The sequence below is a fragment of the Mus caroli genome, unplaced genomic scaffold (assembly GCF_978045245.1).
Source record: "Mus caroli unplaced genomic scaffold, Mus_caroli_1 scaffold_13, whole genome shotgun sequence".
In the NCBI taxonomy this organism is placed as follows: domain Eukaryota; kingdom Metazoa; phylum Chordata; class Mammalia; order Rodentia; family Muridae; genus Mus; species Mus caroli.
This window is the reverse complement of record NW_028227268.1, coordinates 5,479,234-5,499,211: the sequence shown is the minus strand read 5'-3', so window position 1 is coordinate 5,499,211 and position 19,978 is coordinate 5,479,234. Positions and strand designations below refer to the sequence as shown.

The window sequence follows — 19,978 nt, the reverse complement described above, 5'->3', positions numbered from 1 at the left end:
ATACACACACATGTGTGAACAAACCAACACTGCTCTTTTGAGACAGAAAGGCTTTCTGACACACAGACCCCTCCACCCATGAACCTCTATCTCAGGAGCACTATGGGGAAAGAAGAACCCAAGGGGTTCTGTGCCAAGGGCTTGGTCACATGTTTGACAAACACTGAGCCCACTGCACTCACTACAGCAAAGGTCCTGTGCACTGCAACTGCCCTTCAGAAGGGGATTTGATTGAGTGCCACTGAACAGTACTGTAAAAAAGCAAGCAGGAAGTGCACAGGGATACTTCAAACATGCAGGAAGGAATCCCGACAAGGGGTCAGGGAATGACCCTGACAGGATGCAGTGGGTGACAGTCCAGGTGCTGAGCTCTAATCTGCAATGCCATCCAGAAGGGGTCCACCGCACTAAAGCAAAGCTGTTCGTGCATTCTAGAACATTCATCAACAGTGAGAAGGCTAAGTGATTTTCAAGTCTCCATGGTTAGAAGTGCACAGGGTGCTGCAAAGTTGAGCCCCTTCCCTTGGAACCTGACCCCTTTGTACAGCTTGTCAGGTGGTAGGAAGTGAGAGATTAGAGTCAGGGAATAGTGATTTTTTTTTCCTGAAAAGAAATATTTGTATACTTGTAAAAGATTAAAATTAACATTCACTGAAATATAAAATAAAAAGCAGATAACCTCAGTGGTTACATTATATTACAGGAAACTTTTATAAGCCCATTTTCTTTTTTAAAGATTCTTGGGTTTGGGGGGGGGGTACAGATTGGGCATCCCTGTTCCAAAACTTTGAAATGCTATAAAATCTGAAACATAAACACTATCATCAAAAAGGTTTGGTCAAGAAGTAGAGAGATGGCTCAGCAGTTTCAGAGGCCATGAGTTTAATTTCCAGTCTCAAATGGTGGCTCACAACCCTGTGTAACTCCATCGGGGGATCTGATATATCCAGGTACCAGATACACAGACATGCATGCAAGCATACACAAATAGATAAAATTATGCTGCCATAGTGGCACACACCCTTATTCCCAGTACTTGTGAAGCAGAGGTGGGCATATTATATTCCCTTGAATTTGAAGCCAGCCTATTCTAGAGTTCCAAGGCAGTCAGAAGGCTGGAGAAGTGATTGAGAAAAACAGCTAGTACTGACCTCCAGCCTCCCCGAGCAAGTGCACACCATATCCACGTGCACATGTATACATGTACACACCCACACATGTAAACACAAACACACAGAAAAGAGCCCAGAACCTCCCACCCTGGTCTCCTGTGCTCACTGCTCTGCTCCTCTGAGGACATGACACTAGAGCACACCTGGGTCCCTGTCACTCTTTCAGATTCTCACAACAGGGAACCATGTTTATAGTGAATATGGTTTGTTTTTAGATTTATTATTTATGTGAGGGGATACTCACAGAGACAGAAGATGGAATCAGATGCCCCAATAGCTGGAGTCACAAGCTAAAGCCTACTTTATAAAGGGTCTCTCTGAAAGAGAGGTTCTGCGGGCCCCCGGCAGGATGATGGGAAGGTGGGGTGAGGTGGTGGCTGAGGGACTCCAGGAATGCACAGGCTGTTTGCTCATCTCTGCTGTGATCATCTGGACATGGCTCCTGTGTGTCATGCAGGGAAGGAAGGCCTGTTACTAGCCAAAGCTTTCCATGCTTTGGTTTTCCTCTCCACTCACACTGCTCACCCTCATTCCAACCTTCACTACTGTCTGATGTTCTAACTGGGGAGTCAGGGCTCTGGTCAAACAGAGCAGCAGTGAAGTTGACCTGGGAAAGCTTCTCCAGTCTATCAGAAGTCCAACACAGGCTCTCTTCCCTGGGTCCCAAAGTTGCTGGTTCACAGCTGGGAGTTATTTTGTTCTAAAATTCAACAAATTCAACACTCCACGCATGTGATGTCATGCCTACAAAATGCCCTAAGACAGCTCATGTGCACTGCATAAGTGTCCTAACTGTCTGCAGACTCCAGCTGGCTACTAATCTACAGCAAGCACTGTGGGTCACCTCTCACCCCTCTGCGATGGCTCTTCACTAGCTCCTGAGTCTGTCACCCCAGTCCTGCCTGAATGCCACAGATCAAGCATGCCGCAAAGTCTCCTAAGGAGCAGCTGACTGAGCAGCCTGGGGACACTGCCCAGATTTCACAGGAGCTCTTCCAGGTCAGCCTCATGACCTGTCCTTACCTGCTTCATCAGGCTCAGCCAAGAAGGCTGCAGAGAGCAAGCGAGCGAGCGTGGAACTGGAACGTGGCTCTGTGGTGAAGAGCACTTGCCCACTTTGATCCCCACGTGGAGGCTTACAACCTCTGTAACTCCCACTCCAGGGGATCTGACTTCTGAGAGCACCAGGCACACACGTGGTGCACAGGCAATTCATGCAACAAACACCACACACACAGTGACGGTCACAGTGCTCGAGGGAGCATGGAGAACACTACCAGCCTCGGCTGGAGCACAGCAGCTCACAGAGAATGGCAGCTGTCACCGCCTGGCCAGAACCTGCATCTCTCAGCAACACTCGCTTAAGCTGGGCGTGGTGGCGCACGCCTTTAATCCCAGCACTCGGGAGGCAGAGGCAGGCGGATTTCTGAGTTCGAGGCCAGCCTGGTCTACAGAGTGAGTTCCAGGACAGCCAGGGAAACCCTGGCTCGAAAAACCAAACCAAACCAAGCCACTCACTTTCCATATCACTTCTAGCTCAAAACACAGTCTCAGGGCCAAGAAAGTCTGATGTCAAAACTTTTCCCTGGCCGGGCGTGGTGGCGCACGCCTTTAATCCCAGCACTCGGGAGGCAGAGGCAGGCGGATTTCTGAGTTCGAGGCCAGCCTGGTCTACAAAGTGAGTTCCAGGACAGCCAGGGCTATACAGAGAAACCCTGTCTCGAAAAACCAAAAAAAAAAAAAAAAAAACTTTTCCCTAACAAACTCCATCAGAGAAACTCCCTAAGCCTCTCCAAGTGTGCTTAGCTTTTATAAAGTAGGTTTTACTCTGACTCCAGCTGCAGGGAAAAGGTGATTCCCCTTTTCGTTCTCATCAGCGCACAGATCTATGTGTGATGATGTCATTGCTCTTATGGTTGATGGAATGTGCACCTGATACTCTTGTGTTCTAAAATCTATTTTAATGTATTCCATGCCAAAGCATTAAGAGATGCAACCTATATAAATAAAACCCCATTGAGGTTCGCAATAACCTTTTTTTTTTTGGTTAGAATTCTTTTTTTTCTTCAAGACAAGGTCTCTCTGTATAGCCCTGGCTGTCCTGGAACTCATAGACCAGATCACCTGCCTCTGCCTCCCGAGTGCTAGGACAATAGCACCCGGCTGCTTAAAAGAATTCTGATGCCCAAGTTTTGTTTTGTTGTTGTAAGACAGGGTTTGTCTGTGAAACCCAAGCTGGCCTCAAACTCTCCTTCCTCCTGCCTCAGCCTCCCCAAATGCTTGGGGTTCCAGGCATGCGCCATCATACTCGGCCCTCAGTTTGGAACAGCTAAAGCGAACCATTTCTCTAGCACACTGCACTGCACCTCTGTTCCAGCTGCCCTTCCATCTGCCACTGCTGTCCCATGCTCTTCTCTTTCAAAGGCTAAAGTACGCTCCATGACAGTTCTTCCTACCCCAAGCTCCTGCACCACTGAACATGAAATACACCCTCCACATGGGCTCAGCTTTTGTGGCCTAATGTGCAGGTATGCACCCCCTCTCTTAGCAACTTCCCTGAGCCAGTGATATGTAGTGTCTCACACAAAGTTTGTCTCAGCAAGCAAACACTTTTATTGGGACTCAGTCTGACCCTTCCTTTGGTGTTCACTTGATTATCACCCTAAGTGCTTATGCGTAGAGCTGAGTGAGGAACGAGAGGAGTCAGTGAAGCCCACAGCCTAAGCCATTTGTCTTCAGCCCCTTCCAGAGAGCTTGCCGCTGCAGGGTCTAGAGGGTGGGAAGTGTCTTCTCCCTCAAGCACCTGGCCTAAAGCAAGAGGCCAGGCCTTAACTAAATTCATCAACTCTGTACTTTAGCAGCACAAACAGGGCTGGTTTCAAATCTGGACTCGTCTCGGGCAAGTTATAAACCCTCTCTGGGCTTCCCTCTCCATCTCTAAAATGGGGCGCTGGCCACTTTGGGGAGCGAAGCTTAGAGAGCATGTGCTCCCCAGCAGCTGCCCGCTGAGCCGGGCTGCACTCACCAGCAAGTCCATTCAATTCACCAGTACTTCCTCTTAAGTGTTCACACTCAGAGACCCTGTTTTCACCCAAAAGGGGCAAGCACTATGTGCTATGTACTAACGACCACCAGCAGCAGCAGCAATAGCAGAGGGAGGAAAAAGACGTGGCTGTCATTTTAGTGATTTCTGGTTATTCACACACACACTGGAAATGAAATACTCAAAGTCAACTGCATACTAAAACTTGGGGAGAGGGGTTAAAAAGTGACCCTTTGGGGCTGGTGAGATGGCTCAGTGGGTAAGAGCACCCGACTGCTCTTCCGAAGGTCCAGAGTTCAAGTCCCAGCAACCACATGGTGGCTCACAACCATCCGTAACGAGATCTGACTCCCTCTTCTGGAGTGTCTGAAGACAGCTACAGTGTACTTACATATAATAAATAAATAAATCTTAAAAAAAAAAAAAAAAGTGACCCTTTGAAGGCCCCACATGCCATCAGTGTGACTCAGGAGTCCTGTAATCTGCACTGAGGAAAGGTCTACGTGTGGGCAGCTGCTTCTGCCTAGACCAGCCTAGGCTGTGTTCATTCATGCCTCCCTCCCTTCCTCCACCACTGACACCCCGATAACTGTGGTCATTATATCCATTTTTAATATGGTTTTAAATTTCTCCCAAGTTGCAAGTCTGCTATAATCACTGCAACTGCAGGCTCCGCCAAGAGCGTCTATGCAGGCAGCACATATAACCAGAGCTTTCAACAAATGAGCCACACTGATCACCAAGGAGAAAACACACGTTGAGATTCTGCCAAGAGCTTTTAGAACTTAAAGCTCCTACAGGGACAATACCCCCAGATGTGTTCCATGCTGAGAGGCACAGAAGGTAACTCAGACCGACAGGTTGACTTTTCCACCCAGCCTCTCCTGGGAAGCCTTGCAGGCAAGAATGTGTGCTCTGAAGCTAGCTCTGTCCTAGCTCCCTCCATCGTACTTTGCCTGAAAGCCCGTGCTGGAAGCTGCCAGAATAGTAAACTGCAATATGGTGTCTCATGACTAATCTGCTCCTAGTATTAGGATATGCGTGTGGGCTGCTCCTGGAGTAATTCTTCATAGTGCTTTCAAAGGAACCCGGCTTGGGCATGGTCAATCTGCCAACCAAGAATGGAGAAGGGCTGGCATAAGGGGCAGGTAAGGAAGGGCCCACAGCTCCAGCACCATGACATTGCAGATGGAGGGTGTCTGCAGAGACAGCTCAGTAGCAGAGTGTTTATTCGGTTTGTGGAAGGCCCTGGGTGGATTTGCAGCACACAAAAAGAGAAAGAAAGATGATGAGCACTGAAGACTCCTTCATGAGTGAGTTGAAGTGAATAAGCGCGGGTCGGTCATCATGTTTCCCAGGAATCTGCACACACAGCTCTTTTGCTACCCTTGTTGCACAAGAAGGAATGCCAGTGAGCCACAGGACATTGGAGGGAGGCACTTGTCAACTGGGGGAAAGCTGTCAAACTGGATGCAGACAACTGGGAAAGGCTGGTCTGAGGGTGTAAGTCATCAGTAGCAAGACAACTGGGATGGACCTGAAGACAGGATCCCTAGGAAAGGTCACTCTAGACCAGGAAAAGAACAAGCCAAGGCTGTAGGGAGGAACTGAGCAGAGCAGCCAGGCCTGGTGCTACAGGTCTGTAGTGCCAACTACTCCAGAAATCGAGTGAGCAGGCAATACTATAGTGAGCTCAAGGCCAGCCTGGGGTAAGACCCTGTCTCAGAACCCAAAGTAAGGACGGGGTGTGTGAGGTCACCCACCTACCATGTATGAGGAGGCCATGTTCAGTCCCACATAAATAACCAAGGGAGAAAAGCAAAGGCAAGCCCAGGAAGCAGGTGGCTCAACAAGACACTGATGGCAAAAAGGACCTCCTAGCGGTGGCAGCATTCTGACTGTCAGAAGCTGCGAGCTTTAGCACCCAGAGTGCACTGCCATCGTGTCTGCACCCAACTCACAAGTGGCTTCCAAGGACTCACTTTCACATACACAGATGAAGCCAGATGGCAGAGTGACAAAGGCTGCTGACTCACGGTGGCTGGCAATTAGTTATCAGTGGTCTACTTCTTCAGCTTTTCTGGACGTCTGCAATGTTTTCCTATTAAAAAGTTGGGGGCGTGTTTTGAATCCCACAGACCTGGGGAGGGGAGGGCAGTCATAGCACAAGACTACACCACAAAGTCTGAGGTGTTAGATGGCTTGGTAGGATGTACACCAGGCAACGGGGAAGGTGATGCAGCCGTGGCAGGCACTCATCCAGGTGCACACATGTACTCAGAACCCAGGGAGGGAGAGAAAAGAGGAAATGGGAGCCGAGGGGAGGGAAGGAGAGGCTGAGCAAGGCTTCTAGGGAAGAAAATGAGAAGAAAAAAAGAAACAAAAAGGTAAGTCAGATATAAAGGGAAGAACCCAAGTCCTTTAAGATAAAGTCTCAGGTCGTGGGTGCTCGGGGCTTGCTGCTGAGTCTGACAACCTAAGAGTTCGATTTCTGTAACCTGTAAGGTAGAAGAGACCTCACAAGGTCTTCTCTGATCTTCAAATGCTTCTCATGGCACACATGTGCCCACAAACATATAAACACAAAATAAATGTCAAAAATAAGAGAGCTGAGGTGTCTGCATTAAATAGCATCAAAGGTCCGGTGACTAAGACAGGCAGCAAATATGGTGACCAGAAGTCTCCTAGTCACTTACAACCTCTGGGGAGCCATCATATGTAGTGTGACAGGCCAGATGGAAGGCCAAAGGTGAGGGGTCACGAGGAAATGGGAGGCAGACAACCAATTCCACCAGCCCAGGACTGGATGCCCCTCAGGCCAGGAGAAGCTCTTCTCCCTGGCCAGAAGATGATGTCATCAACCTTCAGGGCCCTCTATGTCCCTTAAGAGATGAAGGAAAAGCAGACAAATCCGGGATGCCTCTAGCACCACATACGCCAAGCCTGAAGTTCTAGGAGACAGACAGTTGTGTTTCTGTAAAACTTCCCTTCAGGGGCCAGCAAACGCACTAGGTGAGAAGGCCATCCAGGCTGCTTCAGGAACTCTGCACACCCTGGTCGAGGCTCTCACAAGCGGCTCAGAGATGAGCCAGGCAGAAGGACTGCCAGAACCCAGGCTCTAGCTGCAGTATGCAAATGAAGGAGGCTTTCTCTGAAGGAGCCTGCAGGAAATCTGTCCGTGCTAGCCCATCTTCATCTTTCTGGTTGGGTAGGGCTGACTGGCTCTCCCCGGCCTCTCGGATGACTCAGCATCTTATTTTTTTTTAAAACCTTTAAATTGCCATAGTCAGACTGTCCCCCAGATGTGGCTGTTATCAGCTTGAGCCAAAAATGACAAAGCAAGTGTCTCAGTCCCTTGGCCCAGCTGTAGAACAGCAAATGCTGCTGCTGCAGTCTTTCAAAACAGGCAAGCAAACTGACTGCCCAGTCACATACATAACTGTACTGGCTAGTTTTGTGTCAACTTGACACAGCTGGAATTATCACAGAAAAAGGAGCTTCAGTTGAGGAAATGCCAACTGTAAGGCATTTTCTCAATTAGTGATCAAGGGGGAAAGGCCCCTTGTGGGTGGAACCATCTCTGGGCTGGTAGTCTTGGTTCTATAAGAGAGCAGGCTGAGCAAGGCAGGGGAGGCAAGCCAGTAAAGAATATCCCTCCGTGGCCTCTGCTCAGCTCCTGCTTCCTGACCTGTTTGAGTTCCAGTCCTGACTTCCTTTGGTGATGAACAGCAGCATGGAAGTGTAAGCCGAATAAACCCTTTCCTCCCCAACTTGCTTCTTGGTCATGATGTTTGTGCAGGAATAGAAACCCTGACTAAGACAATAACCAACAAGATCTAACCCCTAAGGGGAGCCATCCCACATTCACTGCCCACGGGGGTCCTTGGAAGGAAGGGGCGGAGCATTTGCCCACTGTGAGGGGGCCAGATGGAAGACAAAGGTCAATTAAATCATGAAATCTCGCTTTGAATTATCCTCCCCTGGAAGAACACCACCGGTTATGTCGAGGACTCTGGACAACCTGGACACACGTGACCAAGGCTTCATTCAACACGGTCACCCTGAGTTGAAGGACAAATAACCTTGGAACAGATAAATTCAGACAGCCATTAATGTGATTCAATTTTACTCTGATCTACAAAAAAATTCCAGTAAGCACTTGGCTCTTCCCCGTATAACCAACCACACATCGGGTGGTTCCTAACAGACCCCTGGGGCAGGCTGAGATGTCAGGTCCGGAGGGGTTCTGAAGGACACTACTGCTCAGCAAAAGAATGTTCCAGGGCTGCTGCAGCACTGACATACATCTCCACCACTGCCCCCTCCCCTTCCTGACCCCCCAACCCCATGCCATTAGACAAAGTCTGAGGAAGGAGCTAGTCAAAACTACCAAACTCCTACTGAGAAAGGACAGTGACAGCGCCTAAGCTGGACGCTCTTACACCTTCCCGAGGGCTCTTTTCCTCACTTTATATTGTCAGGCCTGATTAGCAATCCCAAGAAAGAGGCTAGTCACAGACTAGGGTCTCAAAGTTCCCACGGACCTAACAGGAGCTCAGATCATGTTGTTCTGGGAGACACCCACAACTGTCCTGACTCCCACTCTGAGGGGATCACAGAGGCAGCTGACACTGTCATGTGTCCACAGTCATTCACATTACACATGATACTGGTACTTCTTTTTTAAAACGTGGGCCCCAAACAGGTTCCAGGGAATTCCATGAGGCCCAATGTTGCGTAAAATAATAAAAGAGAAAGTCCTTGATCAAACAAAAATGAGAAAGGAAAAAGCAAGGCCATCAATGAAGCAGGGAAGGCACGAGACACCTTGCATGTCCTGAAGCAGAAAACAGACCACAGGCCAGAGGGAGGAAGGGACTGAGGCAGAGCTCAGGCTTCCCTGATTCATGAGTCAGCATTCTCAGCAGCAGCAGGGGACAGCAGGTCAGGCTGGAGTCCCACTGTTGACAGAAGCCCTCTTGCTTCTAGCAGTGGAAGGCGGCACTTGGTAGATAGGTGTTAGACTGAGGCAGGCTAGTGTTGTATTCATTCAACATTCTAGGGAATCAAAGGTTCCCCAGAAATACAGTGTTTATGAACCACAAGGTCAGTAACCGCATCTTGATCAGACAGTTGCCATGAGCACAGAGTACAGCACTAAGTGCCTGGGGCACAACAACCATGATAGGTTTGAGCTGTGATCCTAGGACAATGCATCATTCCAACCCTTGGGATTCATCTATTACCTCCCTCTGGGAACTTCAAAAGAAGTCTTCCAGCCACGTGTGGTGAAGCACACCTTTAATCATAGCTTTTGGGGAGGCAGAGGCCAGTCTGGTCTGCATGCTTACAAAACTCTGAGTTTCAGAGTAGCCAGTGCTACATAGTGAGACTATCTCAAAAATAACTGTGGCTGCCACTACTGGCAGTAATGATCATCTCCAGACCTGGGGAGCCACACGGCCAGCTGAGTACCTATCTGTGTAGCCATCTGTTCTGCCTGCTCCTGGAGATGCTACATTAACTAGGGACTACTAAATTACTTACAGAGTCATGAGATTTCATGAGCACTGCTGGAAAAGGCTCCCAAGTCACACCTGTCACCACTACCCCCACCCTATGACACAGGAGTTAGGAATTCCCATGTCACCAAAACAAGCTTTCCAAGGTGCCTCTTTGCTGTGACCCCACCATGAGACAGAAAAGGGATATTCTGAGCATCAGGAAGGACCAAGAGGCCATCCCAGGCACAAGTGGGACTGTCCTGTTGACCACTCTACCAGTGCAGGCTCACTCTAGGGGCTAGAGACACATATCTAACCTGCCAGTGAAGAGCGAGCGCTGAGGCAGTGACTCAGCCAAGGTCAAGCAGAGCAAGTGCCAGCCATGGGAGCACCCAAGGGTTTTGACTTCCAATTGCAATACAAACACACATCCCTCATCTGGTCAAAGTGCCCTTGAGTAAGGGAATTACCACACAGAGACACAATTGTGGCCTCAAGGCCAAGGAGTTAGAAGAGAGAAAAATCAAGGAACAAAATAAAATCACAAGACAGCTGTTATGAGTCTCCAAGCTGTGATTCTATCTGAATAAAATGTAATTTAGAATCACTTAGTCCTGCATCTTGCTTTAACCCTATATAACGCCTTCCTGCTACATCACTAAGAACAATTCCTTTTAATGGGCCCCTGCACCTGGGCAAGTGAGACAAACTTCTTGGGCTATGATGCTACACCTAAATAGCTTTCCCCATGGAAATGCTGGCCTGAGTAGGAACCAAAAATAAACTGCAAAGCCAATTCCGGAGGGACCTGTCATCAGGGAGCTTCCCCCACCCCCCACCCCAGCCTCACAAAGGCAGTGTAATCCCAGGCAGCCTGAACTTAGAGACACAAGGTACTGCAGCAACTTAAAAGGCAACACAGAGGTGGGAAAGCAACAGTGGGTGTGGGGCCCACACCTGCCTGCGTTCCCAGCACTTGGGAGGTGGAGGCAGAAGGATCAGAAGTACAGTTATCCTCTGCTACAAGGTGAGTCTGAGGGCACTATGGGTGACATGAGACACTATTAAGGGAGAGAGGGAAGGAAGGAAGGAGAGAGAGAAACAAGCCAAAACAAGTACCCTGGATCCAGAAAGAATCTTGACCTGACTGACAGCAGTCTGGCTCCTTCCTCCTAGGACTGCTCCATCCAGCAGGATAGGTGGAAATGAAGAAGTGCTCCCTCCCTGTCTAGTCAGGGTTCAGGGCAGCTAAGGGGCTGTTGCTGTTGGCTTTATTTCAGAACAGTACTCAAAGGGTTAGCCAGCAGTGCTGGGGAAAGGGCAAGCTTCCACAGAGACTATCCAGCCAGGTGAGAAGCTCTGAGCCGAGGAATGGGCCACCAGGGTGAAGTCAGGATGCCAGAAGAGAGCCTGGAGGAGCGAGGAGCTGCTGGCTGTTGAGGTCTTCTGCTGGGTTGGAGTTGGGGGAAAGGTGTCTTTTTTTTTTTTTTTTAAACTGGGTCTATATAGATCTGGCTGTCCTGGAACTCACAACGTAGACCATGCGGCCTGCAGCTCACAGAGATGGAGAAGGATGCTAGGACTAAAGGTGCGTGCCACCATGCCTAGTTGTTCTTTAGGTTCTAGAGAAGCTTAAGCTTGGCTGCTGGGAGCTTTGGGAGCAGCCACAAATCCCATGCTTTGTGGCAGGAGCAACCTTATTTCTGCTGCTCATTGACAGTGAGGGGACAGGAAGGGAATAGGCTTGCTGCCCATCCCCTCCTCCTTCTTTATAAATATGTTTGCTAAAAACTGACCTTTGGAGACAGGTATTAGGGCTGGAGAAATGTGCCCGCAGCTTGCTATTCTTCCCGAGGACCAAGGCTCAGTTCCCAGCAGCCATGTCTTCTTCTGGCCTCTGCACTCACATTTACTCATATCCACACAGACATATTTATGCATATCCACCACCCCTCCAGACATGTTTATATATGCTTATGCTTACATACATAACTAAAGACAAATCTTTTTAGAGAGGGAGGTATAAGCTAGGCATGGCAGACACACTGAAATCCTAACTATTTGGGAAGCTGAGACAAGAGGCTGTGTTTTAGGTCAGTATGTACAATAAGGGGTTAATAAGCAAGGGGTCGGGGCTGGAGAGCTGGCTTGGCACATCTGCTCTTCCAGAGGTCTTGAGTCCAATTCCCAGCATGGTGGCTCACAACTATCTATTCTGAGCTCTAATGCCATCTTCTGGCATTCAGGTGTACAGATATAGCATTCATATACATAAAATAAATAACTAAACCTTTAAAAAAAAAGCGTATTAAGCCAGTATTCATATTCTCTCTCTCTCTCTCCCTCTTTCTCTCTCCCTCTCTCTCCCTGGAACTCACTCTGTAGACCAGGCTGGCCTCGAACTCAGAAATCCGCCTGCCTCTGCCTCCCGAGTGCGGGAATTAAAGGCGTGCGCCACCACTGCCCAGAAGTATTCACACTCTCCAACTGAACATGTAAAAACAAAAACACTCCAGAATGTGAGGGAGGTGCCATCAAACACACACAGTTAAAATTATTCCAATAACTATCAACTTTTTTCTTTTAATACAAAATCTCTGCCTGTGTACACTCACTGTGTAGGCCTTGCTGGCTAGGATTAAAGGCCTGTACTGCTGCTGTTACCTAAAAACAAAACTAACAAACAAATACCCAAGCCGGCTGTGGTATACACTCAGGAGGCAGAGGCAGGGGCAGGGGCAGGGGCAGGGGCAGGGGCAGGGGCAGGGGCAGGGGCAGGGGCAGGGGCAGGGGCAGGGGCAGGGGCAGGGGCAGGGGCAGGGGCAGGGGCAGGGGCAGGGGCAGGGGCAGGGGCAGGGGCAGGGGCAGGGGCAGGGGCAGGGGCAGGGGCAGGGGCAGGGGCAGGGGCAGGGGCAGGGGCAGGGGCAGGGGCAGGGGCAGGGGCAGGGGCAGGGGCAGGGGCAGGGGCAGGGGCAGGGGCAGGGGCAGGGGCAGGGGCAGGGGCAGGGGCAGGGGCAGGGGCAGGGGCAGGGGCAGGGGCAGGGGCAGGGGCAGGGGCAGGGGCAGGGGCAGGGGCAGGGGCAGGGGCAGGGGCAGGGGCAGGGGCAGGGGCAGGGGCAGGGGCAGGGGCAGGGGCAGGGGCAGGGGCAGGGGCAGGGGCAGGGGCAGGGGCAGGGGCAGGGGCAGGGGCAGGGGCAGGGGCAGGGGCAGGGGCAGGGGCAGGGGCAGGGGCAGGGGCAGGGGCAGGGGCAGGGGCAGGGGCAGGGGCAGGGGCAGGGGCAGGGGCAGGGGCAGGGGCAGGGGCAGGGGCAGGGGCAGGGGCAGGGGCAGGGGCAGGGGCAGGGGCAGGGGCAGGGGCAGGGGCAGGGGCAGGGGCAGGGGCAGGGGCAGGGGCAGGGGCAGGGGCAGGGGCAGGGGCAGGGGCAGGGGCAGGGGCAGGGGCAGGGGCAGGGGCAGGGGCAGGGGCAGGGGCAGGGGCAGGGGCAGGGGCAGGGGCAGGGGCAGGGGCAGGGGCAGGGGCAGGGGCAGGGGCAGGGGCAGGGGCAGGGGCAGGGGCAGGGGCAGGGGCAGGGGCAGGGGCAGGGGCAGGGGCAGGGGCAGGGGCAGGGGCAGGGGCAGGGGCAGGGGCAGGGGCAGGGGCAGGGGCAGGGGCAGGGGCAGGGGCAGGGGCAGGGGCAGGGGCAGGGGCAGGGGCAGGGGCAGGGGCAGGGGCAGGGGCAGGGGCAGGGGCAGGGGCAGGGGCAGGGGCAGGGGCAGGGGCAGGGGCAGGGGCAGGGGCAGGGGCAGGGGCAGGGGCAGGGGCAGGGGCAGGGGCAGGGGCAGGGGCAGGGGCAGGGGCAGGGGCAGGGGCAGGGGCAGGGGCAGGGGCAGGGGCAGGGGCAGGGGCAGGGGCAGGGGCAGGGGCAGGGGCAGGGGCAGGGGCAGGGGCAGGGGCAGGGGCAGGGGCAGGGGCAGGGGCAGGGGCAGGGGCAGGGGCAGGGGCAGGGGCAGGGGCAGGGGCAGGGGCAGGGGCAGGGGCAGGGGCAGGGGCAGGGGCAGGGGCAGGGGCAGGGGCAGGGGCAGGGGCAGGGGCAGGGGCAGGGGCAGGGGCAGGGGCAGGGGCAGGGGCAGGGGCAGGGGCAGGGGCAGGGGCAGGGGCAGGGGCAGGGGCAGGGGCAGGGGCAGGGGCAGGGGCAGGGGCAGGGGCAGGGGCAGGGGCAGGGGCAGGGGCAGGGGCAGGGGCAGGGGCAGGGGCAGGGGCAGGGGCAGGGGCAGGGGCAGGGGCAGGGGCAGGGGCAGGGGCAGGGGCAGGGGCAGGGGCAGGGGCAGGGGCAGGGGCAGGGGCAGGGGCAGGGGCAGGGGCAGGGGCAGGGGCAGGGGCAGGGGCAGGGGCAGGGGCAGGGGCAGGGGCAGGGGCAGGGGCAGGGGCAGGGGCAGGGGCAGGGGCAGGGGCAGGGGCAGGGGCAGGGGCAGGGGCAGGGGCAGGGGCAGGGGCAGGGGCAGGGGCAGGGGCAGGGGCAGGGGCAGGGGCAGGGGCAGGGGCAGGGGCAGGGGCAGGGGCAGGGGCAGGGGCAGGGGCAGGGGCAGGGGCAGGGGCAGGGGCAGGGGCAGGGGCAGGGGCAGGGGCAGGGGCAGGGGCAGGGGCAGGGGCAGGGGCAGGGGCAGGGGCAGGGGCAGGGGCAGGGGCAGGGGCAGGGGCAGGGGCAGGGGCAGGGGCAGGGGCAGGGGCAGGGGCAGGGGCAGGGGCAGGGGCAGGGGCAGGGGCAGGGGCAGGGGCAGGGGCAGGGGCAGGGGCAGGGGCAGGGGCAGGGGCAGGGGCAGGGGCAGGGGCAGGGGCAGGGGCAGGGGCAGGGGCAGGGGCAGGGGCAGGGGCAGGGGCAGGGGCAGGGGCAGGGGCAGGGGCAGGGGCAGGGGCAGGGGCAGGGGCAGGGGCAGGGGCAGGGGCAGGGGCAGGGGCAGGGGCAGGGGCAGGGGCAGGGGCAGGGGCAGGGGCAGGGGCAGGGGCAGGGGCAGGGGCAGGGGCAGGGGCAGGGGCAGGGGCAGGGGCAGGGGCAGGGGCAGGGGCAGGGGCAGGGGCAGGGGCAGGGGCAGGGGCAGGGGCAGGGGCAGGGGCAGGGGCAGGGGCAGGGGCAGGGGCAGGGGCAGGGGCAGGGGCAGGGGCAGGGGCAGGGGCAGGGGCAGGGGCAGGGGCAGGGGCAGGGGCAGGGGCAGGGGCAGGGGCAGGGGCAGGGGCAGGGGCAGGGGCAGGGGCAGGGGCAGGGGCAGGGGCAGGGGCAGGGGCAGGGGCAGGGGCAGGGGCAGGGGCAGGGGCAGGGGCAGGGGCAGGGGCAGGGGCAGGGGCAGGGGCAGGGGCAGGGGCAGGGGCAGGGGCAGGGGCAGGGGCAGGGGCAGGGGCAGGGGCAGGGGCAGGGGCAGGGGCAGGGGCAGGGGCAGGGGCAGGGGCAGGGGCAGGGGCAGGGGCAGGGGCAGGGGCAGGGGCAGGGGCAGGGGCAGGGGCAGGGGCAGGGGCAGGGGCAGGGGCAGGGGCAGGGGCAGGGGCAGGGGCAGGGGCAGGGGCAGGGGCAGGGGCAGGGGCAGGGGCAGGGGCAGGGGCAGGGGCAGGGGCAGGGGCAGGGGCAGGGGCAGGGGCAGGGGCAGGGGCAGGGGCAGGGGCAGGGGCAGGGGCAGGGGCAGGGGCAGGGGCAGGGGCAGGGGCAGGGGCAGGGGCAGGGGCAGGGGCAGGGGCAGGGGCAGGGGCAGGTCTCTGAATTTCTGGATGATCTACAAGCAGTAAAAGAGAAATAAATCTTTCTGAATTAATTCCTTCAAGTTGTTTTGGGTCATGGTGTTTTTATCACAGCTATAGAAACAAACTATGCCTTTAGCACTTGGGAGGCATAGGCAGGCAGATTTAACAGATCAAGTTCCAGGAGAGCCAGAGCTACATAGAAAAATGTGTCTCAAAACAAAACAAAACAAAAAACAAACAAACAACTCCCCCAAATCAGGAAACAAACAAACAAGTTCCTAAAAGTCACTCCAGCTGGATGTGGTAGTGTAGGTCTTTAATTCCAGCACCGAAGAAGCAGTCAGGCAGGTCCAAGTCTTCCACCAGCCTGATGGATATACAGAGTGAGTTCCAGGACAGAGAACTTTCGCCTACAAACTGCCAGTAACAGAGTCCTCCCATCTCATAACCAGAGACCTGATGAGCAGGACTCCAGAGTGAGAGTCTACTCTGGCACATTGTCATCCTGAGGTTAGGATCAATGAGGTGGAGGAGGGTGGGACAAGCTCCCTAAACACAGTGCTGCAGGGTCCCAGGACCCACCTCTATCCTGTGCCCACAGCTCATGGTGACAGATACCTGCTACCTGTAAATGTACAACCTCCCCAAAACATGTATTCTCTTAGTCCTTCACAACAGCCCTGGATCTTGTGGCCTGCATTGGATAGTCCCAGCCCACCCTCCTTGGAATCCCTTTGCTGGAAGCCACAAGAATTGCAATAGTGGAGGAGACAATGCCAGAGACAAGATGGGCTCCAATGCAGTCGAACCAAATTTCAAGAGGGAATGTTCAAAACCTACCAAAACAAGGCCTTTTCAAGTTGTTTTCTCTGTACCTCCAAAATGGGCTTTTTAGGTCGCATTTTATTACATGCTGTTGGGGAAGGCAGAGGGAACATAGCCTATAGCCATAAGCAAAGTTCCAAGATGAACAGGAACAGACAAAAGAAAATGGCAGTGCCCAGTGGCAGAGCTAGGCTCAGATCCCTCAGCCAGAGTGGGAGTCAAACTTCTGGAGTAGCTGGCTGACAGAACATATTTTCTGAACCTTACAGAAAACCTCTGGCCCCACAATGCAGACACAGAAGGAGCGCAATGACCCTTCTTCCCAGACACAGCTGTGATGGTTTTTAATAAGCATTCCGCTGCAAAATGGAGCACTTTCCAAACACTTTTGCCAATGAACTCAGTTTTCCTAAGAGTCAGAAGCTGTTGCCTGATTTACATGCTCCTGAGGAAAAGCTGAGACCGTGTGTCTGCGTGTGTGTTTCATGTGGATGTGGGTACACACTGGTTACTGAAAGACAGATCACCCCTGCACAAGAACTAGATCACAGCCTCTCCTCAGAGTCAGGCTTTTTCCCAGCTGGTCTCCTGCCATCCTCCGGCTGCAGTGTCTCCCTTCTTAGTATGGCATGAGGCCATGTGCCTCTGCTGTCTTTTTTACCCAGTGTGAGAAACCTTTTTTTTTGTTCGTTTGCTTTCTTTGAGACAAGGTCTTATTATATAACTCTGGCTGTCCACTCTGTAGACCAGGATGGCCTTAAACCCAAGAGATCCTCCTGCCTCAGCCTCCCTAGTGCTGGAATTAAAGGCATGAGTCGCCAGGCAGTGGTGCTGCGTGCCTTTAATCCCAGCACTTGGGAGGCAGAGGCAGGCGGATTTCTGAGTTCAAGGCCAATCTGGTCTACAGAGTAAGTTCCAGGACAGCCAGGGCTACACAGAGAAACCCTGTCTGGAAAAAACAAAGACATGAGTCACCATACAACCTTATATTAATTTCTGAAGAGCCTCCTGCGATTGTTTTGGTGGCTTGGCTCCTCCATACTGTCTAGGCTGAGGTGAGAATATCTTAATTTCCAAGCCAGTCTGAACAAGTTGGCAAGGTTTACTCTCAAAATAAAGTAAAATGGTTTAGGACGTAGCTCTATGTCAAAGTACTGGAGGTTTAGCATCAAGTTCCTGGGGTCAACCCTCAGCACTGCAAAAAACAGAGACTTAACAGCCTTCCCCCAAAGCAGATCTCTCACTTCCAGGGACCTGAAAGGAGGCCTGATTCATGCTTAGAAATGTTTCCTGATGGGGAGGGGCAGGACAGGGGGAGCTGTGAGGTAAAGATATGTGAGAGACAGATACAAACACACACTCAGGAAAACAAGCCTGCAAACCAATCTTGGCTTAGGTTTATGATGTCAGTCCTCTCTTGTGGAACTGCTTCATTCACAAGCCTCTTCCCCGAACAGTGGGAGAATGTGGTATTTGCTTAAGAGCCCCAGATTAAAACCAAAAGAACGGAAAAAACAAGATGCAGCTTTTCCCATTGGTCCCTCTCTCTTCTGTCCACGATTTCATAGGCCACCCCACCCCAAGAAGTCCTAGACGACACCCAGTCGCAGCTGCCACCATCTCCCTCAGTACTATTAATATCATGGCCCTGGACTGGTTTATCATTTTCCTCATAAAGTTCTCCGAGGCAATGCAAAGGATGCAGAGGGGTTACAACAAAAAAGACGTGGGGCCGCTGCCCCACCATGCATTCCGTCAGCATCTGCTCAACTTCTTGGGTTTTCACCTCTATCTTTGTTTTGGAATACCCACAGCCAAGCCCTCCCCGGCACGGCCTTCCCTTCGGAAAGCACAATGCAGCACGGACCTCCTTTAGCGGTGGGGGTTGTAAGCAAAAAAAAACAAAAAAACAAAAAAAAACAAAAAACGCCGCACTAGTGTAACGCCGAATGCGCCTCAGCGCCCGAGGAGGTCCCCACGGGCATCCGTGCGCGTCCATCACCCGGAGGCCAACACCACAGCCGAGCATCGCTCGCAAGGCCCCTCCCCTCGCCCGGAGCAGCCCTGCCGGCGTGCGCGCCCAGGCCGGTGTGATGACGGTGCACCGGGCGACGAGGCGGCGTTCCCCTCCCCGAGCCCTGCCGACCGCCCGGGCCCGCCTCACCTTGGTCTCCTTCACATGCTGCTTGACGCCCTCCGGGTACCACTGGACGCGCACGTAGCCGCGCCGCAGCGGGCTGGCCCGGCCCTCCTCGTGGCCCGCGCCCCCGGCCTCGGAGCAGCCCGAGCTGCCGCGGCCGTCATCGTCGCCCTCCGAGTCCGAGTCCTCGCCGTGGATGAGGCGTACCAGCCCGAAGTGCACCGAGCCGCGGTAACGGCCGGACACCAGGTCGTGGGAGAACAGCAGGCGCTGCGAGCCCGCTTCGGGGCCGGAGTCGGAGGACGGCCCTGAGGCCGAGTCCGTAGCGGGCGCGGGCGGCGGGGCGGCGGCGGGGGCTGCGGCCGGGGTCGGGGCGGCGGCGGCCTGGGCCTGGGCGGGAGCGGGTGCGGGCGCGGGCGCTGCGGGATCCGCCATAACTGCTCTGCGCGAGTCTCGGGCGGCGGCAGCAGCGACAGCGGCGGCGGTAGCGGCGGCGGCAGCCTAAGGCGCGGGGAGGCGGGGCCGGCGGCGCGGGGGCGGGGCCGAGCGCACTGACGTAGGCCTGCGTGCCGCCGTCGTTAGGGCGCCGGGATGCTGTTGCTAGGAGCCGCCGCCCGGTCGCTAGGGGACGCTGAAGATGCTTGGGGCGGGGGCGGAAGAACTGCCGCGGGGCGTGGCAGGGCTGCACGAACGAAAGATGCTGGATTAGGGGCAGGAGCAAGGGTACTGGTCTACCGGAGTTGAGGGGCGGGGACTGCAAGCAAAACTGACTGTAATTTCTTAAAAAAAATTATGCCCGGGTCTGACGTGGTGGCCACGCCTTTAACCCCCAGCTCTCAGGAGGCAGAGGCATGCCCATCTCTGTTTTAGGCCAGCCTGGTCTCAAAGCAAGTCCAGGTTACACAGAGAAACCCTGCCTCGAAAAAGCCAAACAAGCCAAGCAGTGGTGGCGCAGGCCTTTAATCCCAGCTCTGGGGAGGCAGAGGCAGGTGGACTTTTGAGTTCTAGGCCAGCCTGGTCTACAGAGTGAGTCCAGGACAGCCAGGGCTACACAGAGAAACCCTGTCGCGAAAAGTAAAAACAAACAAAAGAATAAAAAAGCCAAACAGCCAGGCATGGTGGCGCACACCTTTAATCCCAGCACTCTGGAGGCAGAGGCAGGTGGATTTGAGTTCGAGGCCAGCCTGGTCTACAAAGTGAGTTCCAGGACAGCCAGGGCTATACAGAGAAACCTTGTCTCAAAAACCAAAAAAAAAAAAAAAAAAAAAGCCAAACAATTTTTTAATGCGGTTTAGTTATGGCACATGCTTTTAATCCCAGCACTTGGAAGGCAGAGGCAGGAGGATATCTGTGAATTCGAGGCCAGCCATGACTTACAAAGTGAGTCTTGCAAGGCAGTGGCACACACCTTTAATCCCAGCACTTGGGAGGCAGAGGCAGGCGGGTTTCTGAGTTCGAGGACAGCCTGGTCTACAGAGTGAGTTCCAGGACAGCCAGGACTAAACAGAGAAACCCTGTCTCAAAAACAAAAAAACAAAAACAAACAAACAAACAAAAAACCCCAAAGTGACAGGGGAGGGTATAGGG

The 19,978-nt window shown here is 55.0% G+C and overlaps 1 protein-coding gene across 2 annotated transcripts in view; it reads right to left on the bottom strand.

The window, feature by feature from the left end:
* The window catches only part of Ube2o (ubiquitin conjugating enzyme E2 O), a 47,470-nt gene extending 27,830 nt beyond the window's left edge, over positions 1-19,640 (bottom strand). The window contains exon 1 of one of the 2 annotated variants that reach the window (XM_029483952.2): positions 18,416-19,640. In XM_029483952.2, coding sequence (XP_029339812.1) covers positions 18,416-18,826 — 411 coding nt within the window. In that variant the 5' untranslated portion in view covers positions 18,827-19,640. The remainder of the gene's footprint in view (positions 1-18,415) is intronic. The other variant, XM_021177641.2, reaches the window with a different exon arrangement.
* Between the last annotated feature and the right edge of the window lie 338 nt (positions 19,641-19,978).